This window comes from Pelophylax lessonae, assembly GCF_965119305.1.
Source record: "Pelophylax lessonae genome assembly, chromosome: 3".
NCBI classification, from domain to species: domain Eukaryota; kingdom Metazoa; phylum Chordata; class Amphibia; order Anura; family Ranidae; genus Pelophylax; species Pelophylax lessonae.
In genome coordinates this window covers 589,731,092-589,745,956 of record NC_138770.1, presented here as the reverse complement: position 1 = coordinate 589,745,956, position 14,865 = coordinate 589,731,092, and the positions used below count along the sequence as shown (strand labels likewise).

General features: G+C 39.8%; 1 protein-coding gene across 4 annotated transcripts in view; it reads right to left on the bottom strand.

The window, feature by feature from the left end:
* The window catches only part of KIF16B (kinesin family member 16B), a 613,875-nt gene that overhangs the window by 225,215 nt on the left and 373,795 nt on the right, over positions 1-14,865 (bottom strand). For all 4 annotated transcript variants that reach the window (XM_082252310.1, XM_082252311.1, XM_082252312.1 and 1 more), the window contains one exon: positions 1,168-2,496. In XM_082252310.1, the coding sequence (XP_082108436.1) occupies positions 1,168-2,496 (1,329 nt within the window). The remainder of the gene's footprint in view (positions 1-1,167; positions 2,497-14,865) is intronic.

The following is a 14,865-nucleotide window of genomic DNA, read 5'->3' as shown; positions in this document are numbered from 1 at the left end:
TTTCTCCCACATGTGCACTGAGCTGCATATGCACAGCTCAGCGTACATTCTTGGCATGCCTTGGTGCTGGAATAAATGATCATGGGAGTTCGGTCATCTTAGTAAGGCAATCAAAATGGCCAAATATGCTGATCTCAGAAGAAGACTAGGCGTAGATGGAGATAACTTATTTAAAAAGCCCATCCCCAGCTTTAACAATCCCAATTTTGCCTCCAACACCTTTTTCCTACAATTATTTTTCTAAATGTCCCTACATTCCACAAATTCAGCTGTCTTCTGACCATTCAAGTTGTGTCCTGGGGTCTTTCCTCTTCTGCTCCAGTGACAGTGGTGAGCGGTTCTAAAAGCTGCAGAGAATGGCACTCGCATAGGAATGTCAGAGATTTTGTTAACTTACGAGCCCTGGGAGTGTATCATTGACAGCCAGGCCTTAAAAAAAGTGAGTTGAATGATGCTGACCATCACGAAATCCAGAAAAGGACTAAAGCAGACACCACTGGAATGGAGGCAAGTACTGCAGCGAAAACAGAATTTTCCACCATAACAGATGCTGGGAATTTTTTAAAGCAAAGCTTGCTTTGGGTATATAAATTATTGTTGTTTCAGGTCAGTGCCACAGACAGTATTAAGGCTATTGGATTACCATTACATCAGCTAGTCTTGACTGACCTGAAACTAGCAAGCATATCAGGTCTTTGAATGCTGCATGCTTCTTAGGGGTCACAGATTGAGACAAAGACACCTAACATTTTCAGAAAGTCAGTGACAGCTTACAGCTTTCTCACAGCCTGGGTTTCCTTTAGATTATGATAATCATGCTTAAACGCAATTATATTCATTTGAATATATTTATAAAGTCTCTGAATTTCCAGAAAAATTTCTGTCCTCTGATTATCTTACTTTAAACGATTCCTCTAAGCAAAAGTACTATGTAATTAATTATCAAAGTTTAAATTGTTTATAACATTTTTCTTTAACTGTTTTTCTTTTTTTTTTTTTTGGGAAGCCAAGAATGTTGTACTTCCATTAGTTTAAATCCGGAAGACTTTCAAAATGTATTTTTAGAACCCATTTATCCAAAACTCATAACCACCCATTCACTGTAAACTAAAAAACCTCTTCTAGCTCAAATAAATTCTTATAAAAAATACTGATACTTATGCTTACCGCTCTCTGTCTTGCTCCAAAGCTTTCTGTTCAGCTTCTAAGCTTGCCTGAAGACCAGCCTGTTCCTGGCTGCTGTCCATTTCCGCAAGTTTACGCTTCTGCTCTTCTATTTCAACATCTATTGTGGAATGTCTCTGGAGAGCGGAATGCCTACGTTCCAGTTTAGCAACTGCTTGCTCCAAGGCTTCTCTGTGCTGCTTCTCCCTTGATTCCAGTATCTCTTTCTCCTTTTTCCTAACTTTCTCTTCTTGGCGAGCAATGTTTGCAGTAAACTCAAATGTTTCCTGCAGGTGCTGTAGTTGGTCACTACTTGCTCGGAATTGTGCAAGTTGATCAGCCTTTTCTTCAATCTCTTTCTCAATCTGATACAAAGTTTTGTCTAGCCCTAGCAAACCACTGTCTAGAATCTCAGATGCTCTCTGCTTTTCATCCAGCAATGCAGGCAGTTGGCTGTGTTTTAAGTACCTAAGTTGCCGCTCCTTACAGTGCAGTTGGTATTCTGTTTGTTTTATTGGGTCTCCATCTTCTGTTATTGAGCAATCATCTTCTTGCTTGTTATCAACATTCAAGAGATTAAATCTATCAAGAATGGCCCGATCAGCAACTATTTCCCTCTCTAAGGAATCTTTTTGTTGATTTAAATCTTCCACTAAACTAGACAATTGCTCTACCTGAATTTTCTTAAAATGCGTATACTTATTTGTTGCTTTCTCAACTTCATCCAAATCTTCTTCACCTTCTGACCTTGACTCTTTAGCACGTAGAAAATCTTCTCTGACATCTTCAAGAACTCTGATTTCCTCTTCTAATCTCAAGAAATCCCCCTGCTTAAGAAGCTGGATCATCTCCTGTTTTTCTCGAAGTTGCTCTTCAAGGCGAAATACAATCTTCAACTGTTCTCTCTCTTGTTCCTCCAGCCTTCTCTTCTCCATCTCTAGTTTCATGTACTGTTCATCCTTTTCTTTTTTAAGTTTTTCCAGTTCTTTAAAGATTTCCATTTTCTCTGCTTTTTCTGTACTATGCAGCTCTTGCAGCCTCTGAAGTTCTTGCTGAACCTTCACAAAACTCTCTTCTTCTTGCTTTTTCTTCTGCTGTTCTATCTCATGCTGCTCTCTTGTTCTCTCTTCTTCAAATTTTTCCTTTTCGGCCAGTAGGTCTTTTAGTCTAATTTCAATGTCCAAACTTCTTCTCTTTAAGCTTTCTTCTTGTTTACGGATTTGTAGTTGGACAATCTCTGTTTCTTTACGCTGAGATTCTACTTCCTGCTGCATTTTCTCTAGTTCAGCTTTTGCTGATCGTTGCTTTTCTTCCATCTCCTTTATCATTTTCCTGAAATAACAATAGATGAAATAAGGAAACACTATAGGACATATGACTAGAACATGCAAAGTACATCTCTGTAATCACTTACTATCCTTAAACATGGGTATTCACAGAAAGATTGTCAGCAGTAAAAGTAAGGTTTCCCCAGAATTTTGATAATCAACTCGAAAGAACTGCTGAAGACTTCTGTTTTAAAATCTTAAATGGATACACCCAGAAAAGCCGTTTAAAGAGCTATATCTCACAGGGCGGAGGCCCATGCGCAAATCCAAAGCATGTCAGTGATATCCTGGAAATGCATTTAAACTCCCCATAAGTTGTGTCTATTATCCCCCTACGCTTTTTCGCAACAATCACTTCAAGTGATTGTAAAGTCTTTTTTTTTTTTTTTTTAAGTAACAAACATGTTATACTTACCTGCTCTGTGAAGCGGTTTTGCAGAGAGCAGCCCAGCTCCTCCTCTTCTCGGGTCCCTCTTTGCTGCTGCTAGCCCTTCCCTTCAGTCGAGTGCAGCTTGCTGTGGGGGCACCTGAGCCGATCTGTAGCTCTGTGTGTCCATTCAGACACGGCGCTGCCGTTCGTCCCGACCCCTCTCTCTTGATTGGCTGACTGACTTTGATTGACAGCCGCAGGAGCCAATGGAGCTGCTGCTGTGTCTCAGCCAATCAGGAGGGAGAGTCCCGGACAACCAGGGTACTCCTGGACATCGCTGGACAGAGATGAGGTTTCAGGTAAGTATTAGGGGTGCTGGGCAGGCTGCTACACACAGAAGGCTTTTTATCTTAATGCATATCTTATCTTAATGCATTAAGTTAAAAAAAAACTGCTGCCTTTACAACTCCTTTCATCTTCAGTGTTGTCCTTTCCTCCCCATGATGTCCTTAAGCCTGAGGTGAATGAAACAGCACCATGAGGACATACTGTAAAAGCAGTAAGTCATGGGCTCACCTTCTAAGAGGCATCACCATGGCAGACAGTGACACTGCTTTGGGGTAGCACAGTGGCTAAGTTGTTAGCACTTCCACCTAGGGTCATCTGTTTGAAACCCTACAACGGCACTATCTGCCTGGAATTTGAATCTTCTCCCTGTGCCTGCGTGGGCTTTCTCCGGGTACTCCTGTATCCTCCTACACTCCAAAGACATGCTGATAGGATAATGGCTCCTGTCTAAATTGGCCTTAGTATGTGTATGGATGAATGTGAGTTAGGGACCTTAGATTGTAAGCTCCTTGAGGGCAGAGACTGATGTGAACGTAAAATATATATACATACACACACAGTATATATATATATATATATATATATATATATATATACAATATATGTTAGGTACTGCATACATTTACAGAGCTATACAAGTATCTAAAATGAATAAATATCATGCCATCAGCATCACCACCTGCACAATCAAGGACATCATACTGCCAGGAAAAGATCTGAAAAGGTAAAGGACCTTGCATGCCATGTGACCAGCCTGAAGACATTGTAAATGTAAAAGAAAAAAAATGCCAAAAATACACACGTGGGAAATCAAAAGAGGGTAGGAGGTCCTCTAGGATAAAAAAACACATCTTAACAAAAAATATTTTTTATTTTAATTTGAACATGGTAATGAGTGGTTAAAATACCTGCCAGGTTGTTATTGCTGTCTATGTCCCTATTAGGGATATGTCCACATGCAAGAAAATGAAGGGAAATCTCCATCAGTGGGAGACGAATGACAAAAAAACAGACAAAAAAAACTAACAAAAAACAAAACATGACAGAGGTTTTAATCATAACCTACTTGATTAAAATTAAAAAGGGGCTCTCGGCTTACTTTAACAACAGCTGTTCTGCCTGTTCACTTGTACCTAGTAACACCTAGCTCAAAAACTTTAGAGACCAAGCAAGGTATGATGTGTGCCTGTAAAAATTGGCAATCTAGGATTTTTTTTACATTTGCTTGTAAAGGGTACAGATTTTTTTTTTTATTTCTTATACATGTAGCTATCTTTAGGTTCCAGCAGTATTAGGTAATATTATAAAGTAGGAGCTAGTTCAAAGCCCTACTTGGTTTATTTTTTGTTGACAGTTTACCAATGGGGAATTTAATCTTCACATTATTGTCCCAGAGATGCAACAAGAAGTTAGAAAATATGTCTAAAAGTGAGGGAAATCCCCCTCTTAGACAGTTGTCCCCAAAAGAGGTGTCCCCAGTGGAAGACTCTTACATCTTTTTCTGGGGACGACTCTACATTTTTGGATTTCCTATCATTTTCTTTACCTGTGACAATGGTCACCACTATAAAAAGAGGAGTAAATCACCTAATGCCCCAATGGAGACAGATAACAAATTGACAGCGAGTTCAAACCTTTCCCACTTTCCTCAAAACTAAAAAAAAGGGTTTTGCCTAGAGATACACTCTGTTTGAGTAAACTGGATGATCCTTAGCATAAAAAGCAATAGAACAAAAAACACACACACACACACAACAATCCTCATTTGCATTAAAATTGAAGAAATGCCTAAATATGTCTATTCTTAAAAATGTTCCCTCCCCACTCCTCCTACCTATCCTGCCTAACCTGTGTAAAAAAAAAAAAAATATATATATATATATATATATATATATATATATATATATATATATATATTTGTATAGTTAGCTATTTTTAATTTGCTTTGGTCCAGTCAGGTTATCCTGCAGCTCTGGCTCCCCTTTGTCAGAAAGCGGATGCGGGGATACGGATCGCCTTGCATGGGTAACATTACCGCTTTTGGAATTCAGAGTCGTTGTGGAGTGCTCCTTTATGCAGCACTGCAGGATCATGCGACCAGACCAGAGCTAAAAATAGGCAAGTACACAGATCATTTTTATACACGTTAGGAAGGATAGGAGGGGGGTGCATTTTTAAGAATAGTTACAGTTAGACTATTCTTCCAATTTAATGGCCATGAATAACATTTATACATTTCTAATACATATGTATACAGTCAAGCAGTCAAGGTGTAAAATAAAAACTTTTGAGGCAGATGGAAAAGAAAGATAACAATGTTTAAAAAAAAAAAAAAAAAAAAACTACTTTGGGGTATTCAATGTAGGTTACAAGCACAGAAAATATCTGGCAAAAAAAAAAAATCTATACTGTGTAATTCCCTGCTGGACAACAGTGCCAGATACGATTTGCTAACTATTACTGCCTTATTTCTCAGTTTCATTTCTCAAATCCAGCTCATAAATTCAAGTGACACCAACAATAAGTGATGAATATATCATGCAACCATTGATATATAGTAATGCCCTGGAATGGACAGCATACCATGAGGTAACAAATTGGCATTGCTTAAGAATGGAGAAAAAGATAAAAAAGTAATCTATTTGAAATATTACTTTTATAGGTAAATAGAAAGGTGATATTGTAAAATATTTTGAAAATTTACAACATTTCTCCTTAAAACAGCTTTTTTTTTTTTTTGCAAACATTCTAAAATTAGAGAAATTGTTTTGCAGGCCAAATACCTCATTCCAGTTTTTTGCCCTAAATGGCCCACCCTGCCTACCATTTGCTGCTGGGCAATGACATCTTGTCTCAATATCAGTGGGCTCGAAAGCTATGGCAGGCACCACCACAATCTTGTGCATGCAAGGTATGACCCTGCACTCTGCTGTCTCAAACAGCTAATCTACTGTGACATGAAGGCACAGATAAGATTGTGTGGGTACACAGGTAAGATTGTTACTTTTTGTTTTACCATTTTCTAGATCAGCCTTGTTTACATTTATGATTTTTTTTATTTTTATTTTTAATTAGGGCGTATTGTTTAGGCCCCTTGTACACTTGTATGACCTAAAAGTCACGTGACTTGAAGCAATGCCTGTGTAATCTTGACGTCTATGAACCTCAAGTCACATCAAAGTCGGACCAAAGTAGTGTAGGGACTACTTTGTAGTCACACAGATATGAATGGTACTCATGGGGTATGACTTTTTATGCGACTTTGCAGTCCCAAGTCGCACAAGTGTGAAAGGTGTCCTAACCACCTTCTAGATTAGAGGTCCCCAAATGACAGTCTTCTGTTAGCCACTACAATGAGAAGCGTGGCAGAGGGTGCTGGAATGCAGTGTTCCAGCACACAGCAATCTGGTACAGGCACTGTGGAGCAGAGTGATCTCCTGCTTGGTGGTGCCTGTACGGCCATGGCTGAGATGTCATTGTGAAGGGCAGTGCAGGACATGGAACCTGCCCACTGAATACTAGGCGCTGGATGGAACATTAAGGATTCCATTCCTAATGGGGGGGGGGGGGGGGTAGGTTTAAAAACTCCATTGACCACTAATGCTGGAAAAATGTTCCTCCCACTAAATGCCTATGATGTGTTACCTATCTGACCGCCGACGCCGGGGTATTTAATACTCCCAATAACACAGAGCATTTAATACAGAATCATTTATTATACACACTGGCCTCTGGTGCAGGGTTATATTTTTTAATTCATTATTTATTATTATTCCTACTGACGCTCGATGCAGGGGCATTTTGTTACTTCCACAGTCCACAGCACCCGAATGACTGAGACCTTTTTATACTCTACATCATGGGTGTCCAACCTTTTGGCTTCTCTGGGCCACATTGAGTGTAGAGAAATTTTCTCAGGCCGCATATAAAATATATACTATAGTTAAGGTATTTAAGTAATAAAACTCCGCCGCACCCTTCCCTCACTGCCGCCCCCCCCCCCCCAGCACTGATTTAACACAACTAGAGGATGATCCCTTCCGAGGCAGCCTCTGCCTACAGTTAGCTGGAAGCTGTTGTGGCCGTGCCCCCAACCCGCCTTCCTTCCTCCCCAGCAAAAAAAGAAATAAAAAATTGTCAGGGGGCAGTGGGCCGCATTGCCTGTGGTTCCGGGCCGCATGTGGCCCCCAGGCCGCAGGTTGGACGTGCCTGCTCTACATAATACAGTATAAACTACAATCATGGCAAAGATTTTCTGCTGTGCAGCATGAGGTGAAAAGGCTGAAATGATGTGACTTTCTAATCTACAGGACATATAACATATTGAATTAAATGATTTAATAGATTTCTAAAATATTATTTTACATATAAATTTAGAAAACTATCCAATTAGTGTTGTACCTTCCAACATGGTTGAGTACTGCATGTGATACTTCCTATCTCATAATTCCTTTTCAGGGTCAACATTTAAAGCAGTATTACACCCAAAATAAAAATAAAAATGTAATATATTGCAGCTTACCAATCATTCGATGTGGTGGCCACATTAGTTTTCTTTTTTTAGACTTTTCTTCCTCTCGGTTTTCACCTTGAGTTGGCCAGTAATGCACCTCCTGTATTAGACTGTCCCTACTCTGTTGGCTGTAATGCCATTGTACATATTACCTGAATATATTATCCACATTAAATATAAAGAAAAAAAATAAGAAAATACTTTTTCTTCTTTTTTTTTTTTTTTACTTTCAGCAGCTTAGTAGATGCCCCTTACTAATTTTTATGAGGTAGTGCAGTGTTATTTTGATGTCAAATTTCAATTTACTGGTAGTTTTAGTCCTAGTCTTTTGACTAAAATGCCATTTTAGTTTTAGTCGTATTTTAGTCATCTGAATCATTTTAGTTTTAGTCGTATATTAGTTGAATAAAATAGAGTTAATTTAGTCCACGGAAATAGGTTAGTCAACTAAAATAACACTGCATTAAATGTTTAGTAGTGCTTTAAGATTTACCCCCTTCTTCTTGGTCAGTAGTACTGTGTATTAGTACTGCTTAGACTAATGCTGGCCATACAGGTATAGATTTTTGTTCGGAAATTCTCGTTTTTTTTTTTCAAAACATTTTATTGAGTTATAAAAGTGCAAAGTTACAAACATACAATCAGCAAAAGTTGGTTTGTATAACAGTACAGAATTGCAAACAAAAACAGTATTGGTAACCAAGAGAGTATAGGACAACTTCCCTATGCGAAGCATATGGAGTCAGATAGAGACCTGAAGTGTAAAGAAATAGGTGGTAAGAATCAGAGGTAAGAGGAAGAGGCAAAAAGGAGGAAGCGAGCCACCAGGGGTTTAAACCAGTCGAGTCGGACAGGTCCGTAGTGAGGCCCATACCCTGGGTGAACGATACCCAGGGACGGGAAACAGGGGAGTCGTCCGGGAGGGAGAATGACAAATAAGCCACTAAATCGTTCAGAGGAGGGGGGGAGCCAGTTGACCGGGCCCGCCCAGTAACAACTAAGCACCCAGCTCGAGACTAGGAGGAGTAGGGAGATAAGGAAGGAATGGCGGGGGAGGGGGGGGAGAGGGGTGGAATGGTGAGGGATGGGTTTGGGCGAGGGAGATAAAGAGAGAAGTGAGGGGAGAAAGAAAAAAAAAAAAAAAAAAGGGGGGGTGGAGAGAGTGAGAAGCATAAAGAACGGCGTATCCGAGGGGATGGCGGGTGTAGTGACATGGGGCCCTTACTGACAAAGTTGGGAGTATTCAGGTGTGGAGGTGTAATGGGTCCAACACGCCCATTTTTTGTGGTGCTTGGAGGGAGCATCTCTCGCGATGTATAGGAGCTCCTCCATCTCTGCAACCTTTGAGAGGCGTTGGAACCACTGCTTGACGGTAGGCGTGTGCGTTGTCTTCCAAAGCGCAGGGATGCATTGCCTGGTGGCATTCACCATGAGTATTGTTAGTGATTTAGAGTACGGAAATTCTCATTTTAAGAAAATTTGTTTTATTTTTCTAATTGTTAGTGGGGTCAAATCGATGCCTGTTTTTGACTGTAGTGATGGGAAAATTCGAAGGGGCAGGAAAGAAAACTTTTCTCAATCAACTAATTTTTGGGCAGTGTATGTGGTTATTGCTCAGAAATTGCAATCAGTTTGAAATTAAATGGTAAAAGCAAAAGAGAATTTTCGAACTACATTTGTCCATTCATCGAACGTTCAAAGAATTTTTGTTTAAACGTTCTACGAACATTCTCGTCCAAAAATCTATTTGTGTATGGCTAACATTAGTCAGGGTAGGTAGACCTTGTTAGTGTAAATAAAATAGTTGCGTTGTTGTTACCAGGGCACTATAACAACTACAACTACCAGACTAAACAGAAATGGGAGTTGATTTACTAAAATTGGTAAGTGCAAAGTCTGGTGCAGCTCTGCATAAAAACCAATCAGCTTCAAGGTTTTTTTTTTTTTTTGTCAAAGCTTAAAGTATAACTAAAGGCAAAACTTACGTTCTGGATAGAAGGGGGAGGGATTATAATATAATGCGTGTCAGTTTTTTTTAGGCTGACTGTGTTCCCGCTAGGTAGATTCACCCTCTCTATTTGTTTGGTTTATCATCATCATTGAAAGTGAAAGTAAAAGAAGATCCAAAATTTTGGGTTGTCCCCAAAAAGTAACAGAGGGTAAATCTTCCAATGAGGACACTAGTTCTGGTGACTTGGGGAGCCCCAAGAGATTCCCATAATTTGCTGGGATTTTCTCCCATTTCCTGTCTAGCTATGGGGTAAAAAATTGAAGGTAAATCTCCCCAATTGGACAAAGATGGCAAAAATAAACCTTACAAGGGTTATTCTATCCACAATTGAAAAAACTGTTTTGCCTATAGTTCTACTTTAATTGAACAAGTTGAAGTTAGAAGCTATATGATGGTGGTCCTGTGAGCTACCATGTTATAGGGGTTAATTATGCTGCTTGCACTAGTCACTCTCCAATCGGTCAGAGTAACTAAATTACAAAGTAAATCAGTGCTGCGCAAAATACATACTATGTTTTAACAAAACAGTGAAAATTTTAATTGAATTCAAAATCAATCCTGAATATATTCGTGAATATTGTTATAAATGCATATTTGTGATGCAATTATCTGATATAAACAAGCAAATATACATAATCTTCAATAAAATCAATTATGAGTATTGTGATAAAATATCAGTGTGTATAGTTAATCAGTGAATTTATGAAAGGCTATCCCAACCACCAGTGCTCAAAATTTAAAAATTGGCAATCCGTAAATAGTAGCCAACAAGACGGTTTATCGGACGTGTCACCTCCACTCTTGTGACCCCCTGTTTGGTGGGTGCTCACCTCATTGAATGTGACCTCGCAATTAAGCTTGGTCTAAAACAGCATGTAAATCCCAGCAGGGAAAGAGTGGATGATTCCTCCAGTGTCGCTCCCAGTCTGAGATATTGAGCTCATCAGCGATCACACATATGGGAAGAACCACAAATCCATATTGCAAATACCATTTGATAAAATCGTAAATTTATTACAAAAAGCACAAAACACTCACATGTGACTGGTGCTAGAGTGCACCAGTCTATCCAAGCAGGGTGTATAAGATAGGTGGATACACTGGCGGGAGGCTAAACAGATACTTACTGCTGCACTTTTATGTATCAGCATTACGCTATGGATTTGTGCTTGGATAGACTGGTGCACTCTAGCACCAGTCACATGTGAGTGCTTTGTGGTTTTTATAATAAATTTACGATTTTATCAATATCTCAGACTAGGAGCGACACTGAAGGAATCGTCCACCCTTTCCCTGCTGGCATTCACATGCTGTTTTAGACCAAGCTTAATTGCGAGGTCACATTCAATGAGGTGAGCACCCACCCAACGGGGGGGGGGGGGGGTCACACGTCCAACAAACCGTCTTACTGGCTACTATTTACGAATTGTCAATTTTAATATTTTGAGCACTGGTGATTGGGATAGCCTTTCAAAAATTCTGGCATTAACTATACTCACTGATATTTTATCACAATTCCCATAATTGATTTTATTGAAGATTATGTATATTTGCTGTGTTTATATCAGATAATTACATCACAGATATGCATAACAATATTCACGGATATATTCAGGATTGATTTTAAATTAAAGTAATTATTTTCACTGTTTTGTTAAAACATAGTATGTACTTTGCACAGCACTGATTTACTTTACGAAGTTAGAAGCTGATTGGCTACCATTCACAGCTACACCAGACTTGGCACTCTCCAGTTTTAGTAAATCAACACCATGCTGTCTTTTAAAATATGCCGAGATGCTGGAAGAGTAACCATATATTGCATACATGTCCTGTTATCACATCTAACTGGGCTAGATTTTTTTTCTGTACCTTTTTCTGGCACACAGAAATCAGGAGCACCAAATACTTCTGCAATTTGAAGAGGAATTTTCTTCAATTCAACGTGTGCTATACTTTGAATTATTCAAATGCACCCAGAGATGCTTTTAAACTATTTACTTGGCTGCGAAAACTCTAAAGTAATGGATGTATGGGTACTCACACACAAATGCTGAGATTTGCAAGTGCAAACTGACTGACATATCTTTATGTTTTCCATTAAAGCAGGACGACGGCCATCTTTTGATTTGCGGTATAATGTCTTGCCTTGGAAACTCCATTCAGATTAAGGGCCTAATCTTGGAAATTGACAAACAGCACCTATTTCTTCACTCCTTTCTCCTAAATTGCTTTGGTTTTCATGGCCACACAGCTCAAGAGAGGGTGAGGTAAATTTCATGAATAATATTTTCAGACAGGAAAATGAAGCTGAAAGCAACATATACTTTACAGGGAAGAAAAACACAAGGCTGGCTCTATAAAGAGGACCTTGCAAACAAAATTAGACATTTTTATGCACATGGGTCACGTTCCTTTGACAACAAAAATATTCCATCTATATTTTTTTAAAAAGTACCTTTCTATAGTAAAACCTAATTGTTTTAAAGCAGGGGTCTCCAAACTTTCTAAACAAGGGGCAAATTTACTGCCCTTCAGGCTTTAGGGGGGCCGACCTGTGCTCAGTGGGAGTAGTACTGGTGTCAGTAAGAATAAACAAAGCTACATCTTTAATGGGAGGAAAAGTGCCCCATCATTGGTGTCAATGGGAGGAATAGTGCCCCATCATTGATGTCAGTGGGAGAAATAGTGCCCCATCATTGATTTCAGTGGGGGGAATAGTGCCCCATCATTGATTTCAGTGGGAGGAATAGTGCCCCATCATTAATATCAGTGGGAGTAATCGTGCCCCATCATTGAATTCAGTAGGAGGAATAGTGCCCCATCATTAATGTCAGTGGCAGGAATAGTGCCCCATCATTGGTGTCAGTGGGAGGAATAGTGCCCCATCATTGGTGTCAGTGGGAGGAATAGTGCCCCATCATTGGTGTCAGTGGGAGGACTAGTGCCCCATCATTGGTGTCAGTGGGAGGACTAGTGCCCCATCATTGGTGTCAGTAGGAAGACTTATGCTCCTATTGGTTGTGTCAGTGGAAAGAATAGTGCCCCATTGTTGGTGTCAATGGGAGGAATAGTGCCCATATTGATGATGTCAGTGGGTGAAATAGTGTCCCATCATTGGTACCAGTGGGAAGAGGAGTTCCCCCTTATTGGTGTCAGTGGGAAGATTAGTCCCCTATTATTGGTGTTAGTGGCAAGAAGTATGCCCCTATTGTTTGTGTCAGTAGGAGGAATATTGTCTCAAGGGCCAGATAAAGGCAAGCAAATGGCGGCAGTTTGGAGACCACTGTTCTACAACATGGCCTCCCCACGTGCATGAAGCTGATTTCACAGTTTCAGGTCAGGTAATCATTCTGCCCACCAAAAGCAAATCAGAGGGGAAGGTTGAAGGATCTTTGTTTGCTGGTCAGATTACTTGGAAGGTCACTGGGTATAAGGCTTGTAATACTTTCTTTGCAAGAGATGCCTGCATGAGATTTCCAGCTGGTCTAAGGCCCATGTCACACTTGCGATCCTGTGGCTGCCAAAAAGTGTAAATACTCCCGTTTCCACAGGTTGTTCCATAACTTGCTGGATTGAGCAAGGTCTCACTGGCTTGCAGATGTAAACTTGGCAGTATGTCAGACAATAGGCAATTGGGGATAAATGTTTTTTTTTTTGGGTGCCAACACAAAAAAGAGAAACATTTTGATATAAAAAATATATATATTTTATCGTACAAAATATAAAAATATGTACTGTATAAAAGAAGAATTATTTTACATGTTCAATGCAGTTAGTCCATTTCACTCTACATGTTTCGCTACGATTTAGCTTCTATAGGAGTTTAATTATGGACTGCACACAAGAAAAAACATTTATCAATAATCAAAATAATCAACATAAGAAAAGCAAATTACATTTAGGTCTAAGTTCTCAAACCACACACATCAAACAATGCTTACACTGATACTTCCTCTGGAAGGAACATGGATCCTACAAATATATACCTAGATAAATGTATATAGTGGATTAACCAGAGTTAAGAGTTTGTGGCTTTTTCGAAAATTCTAGCGGTCAATGAATTCAACCTAAAATTCACTATGTCTTGTCATCAAAGAACTATAAGCTTTTTTGATATTCAGATTTTTATAAATCCTGATGGTAGCATAGGATCTTCCCTATTCAGAAAGCCTTCTGCGGGCAATACATAGTTACATAGTTAGTGAGGTTGAAAAAAGACATCAGTCCATCCAGTTCAACCTATGATGTGTGTGTGTGTTTAACCGTACATTGTATACCCCTGTATGTTGTGGTCTCTAAGGTGCCCATCTAATAGTTTTTTGAAACTATCAATGCTCCCTGCTGATACGACTGCTTGTGGAAGAGAATTCCACATCCTTACCGCTCTTACAGTGAAGAACCCCTTACGCATTTTAAGGTTAAACCGCCTTTCCTCTAGTTTTAGTGAGTGGCCACGTGTCTTATTGTATCTCCTTTCTCTGAATAGTTTGTTCCTTATGCTAGGGTCGCCAGTACAGTATTTGTACATTGATATCATATCCCCTCTCAAGCGTCTTCTCCAGAGAGAATAGGTTCAGTGCTTGTAGTCTTTCCTCATAGCTGATGTCCTCCATTCCCCTAATTATTTTTGTTGCCCTTCTCTGGACTCTTTACAATTCCAGCACATCCTTCCTGAGGACCGGTGCCCAGAACTGGACAGCATACTCCAGGTGTGGCCGGACCAGAGTCTTGTAGAGCGGGAGAATACTCTCTTTATTTCTGGAGTGAATCCCCTTTTTTATACATCCCAGTATTCTGTTGGCTTTGCTTGCAGCGGCTTGGCATTGCATGCCACTGCCAAGCCTGTTGTCTACCAGTACCCCCAAGTCTTTTTCCATCCTAGACTCACTCAGAGGTTCCCCCCCTAGTGAGTAGCTTGCTTTCTGGTTTCTGGCCCCCAAGTGCATTACTTTACATTTTTCAACATTAAACCTCATCTGCCAATACAATCCCTCACGCTGCTAGTTCTCATCCAAATCCCTTAATAACGAGTATACCCTACAGCCAATATTTACGGTTAAAATTAAATTGCAGCCGCCAACAGGATTTGGAGGTGGAGGTGAAGACTCAGCAGGGCCGGCTTCCTAAC